The sequence below is a fragment of the Aureococcus anophagefferens genome (genome assembly GCF_000186865.1).
Source record: "Aureococcus anophagefferens unplaced genomic scaffold AURANscaffold_2187, whole genome shotgun sequence".
Classification (NCBI taxonomy): domain Eukaryota; class Pelagophyceae; order Pelagomonadales; family Pelagomonadaceae; genus Aureococcus; species Aureococcus anophagefferens.
The window spans coordinates 1-1,044 of record NW_008706697.1 but is presented as its reverse complement, the minus strand read 5'-3'; the positions used below and the strand labels follow the sequence as shown (position 1 = coordinate 1,044).

Sequence of the window (1,044 nt, the reverse complement as noted above, 5' to 3'; positions counted from 1 at the left end):
GGGCGGCGGCGGCGGCGGCGCGTCCGCGAGGACCTCCGCGGGCGCCGCGCGCCGCGCGACGTGGCGCCGCCGCGCGTCTTTGAGCTGCGCGTCGAAGCCCGGAGCGAGGTCGCGGAGCGCGTCGCCGACCGCGCGGCGGTGCTCGGCGGCGAGCGCCGCGCAGCGGTCCGAAAAGGCCTCGGCGTCGCAGCGCCGCACGGCGACGGCGAGGCGCGCGGCCGCGGCGAAGGCCGCGGCCGCGCCGTCGTCGCCGGGGCCCCGGTCGAGCGTCTGGTCGAGCGTCCGCGCGACCCGCAGCACGACGTCGCCGAGGCGCGCGGCGTCGTCGAAGAAGCCCCGCCGGCCCGCGTCGCCGTCGACGCGCGCGACGGCCGCGGCGAACTCGTGGAGCGCCGCGCGCGCCTTGAGGGGCCGGCAGCGGTCGAGCGCGGGCGCCACGCCCTCGAGCAGCACCGCGGGCGCGAAGGTCCGCCGGAGCTCGTGGAGCGCCTGGCCCGCGGCGTGGCGCGTCGGCTGGCGCGGGTCCACGAGGCGCTTCGCCGCGCCGACGGCGGCGCAGCCGAGCACCGTCGCCGCGCCGTCGAATTGACCCGGGTCGAGGACCCGCGCGGAGAACGCCTCGCCCGCGACGGCGTCGGAGCAGCCCCGGAGCGTCGCCGCCAGCGCCTCCAGGGCCGCCAGATTGACCTTGTGGTGCGCGTCGTGCGTCGCCTCCGCCAAGCTCCGCCACGCGACGCCGTCGCCGCTCGACGCCGCGACGCGGGGGCTCGCGAGCGCGGACCGGAGCGCGACGACGCCGTCGCGGCGCAGGTCCCAGTGGGGCGAGCAGCACTGCTCCGCCAGCGCGTTGACGAGGACCGCCGCCGACGCGTCGTCGCCCTCGCCCGCGCGGCGCGCCTCCGGTGCGTCGTCGGCCTCGGACGCCGCGACCTCGGGCGCCGCGACCTCGGGCGCCGCGGCGTCGGCCGGGGCCGGCGGCGGGTCCGCCTCGTCCGCCGACGACGGCGCCGACGGCGCGCGTTTCGCCGTCGCGCCGCCGCGGAG

At 81.6% G+C, this 1,044-nt stretch overlaps 1 protein-coding gene across 1 annotated transcript; it reads right to left on the bottom strand.

Annotated features, from left to right (window-relative positions):
• Window positions 1-33: 33 nt before the first annotated feature.
• On the bottom strand, window positions 34-945 carry AURANDRAFT_69546 (hypothetical protein; the record flags this gene model as incomplete). The annotated part of the gene is made up of 1 exon (XM_009045318.1): window positions 34-945. A coding segment is annotated over one exon (912 nt), but the record flags the coding sequence as incomplete, so codon positions are not given.
• Window positions 946-1,044: the final 99 nt, after the last annotated feature.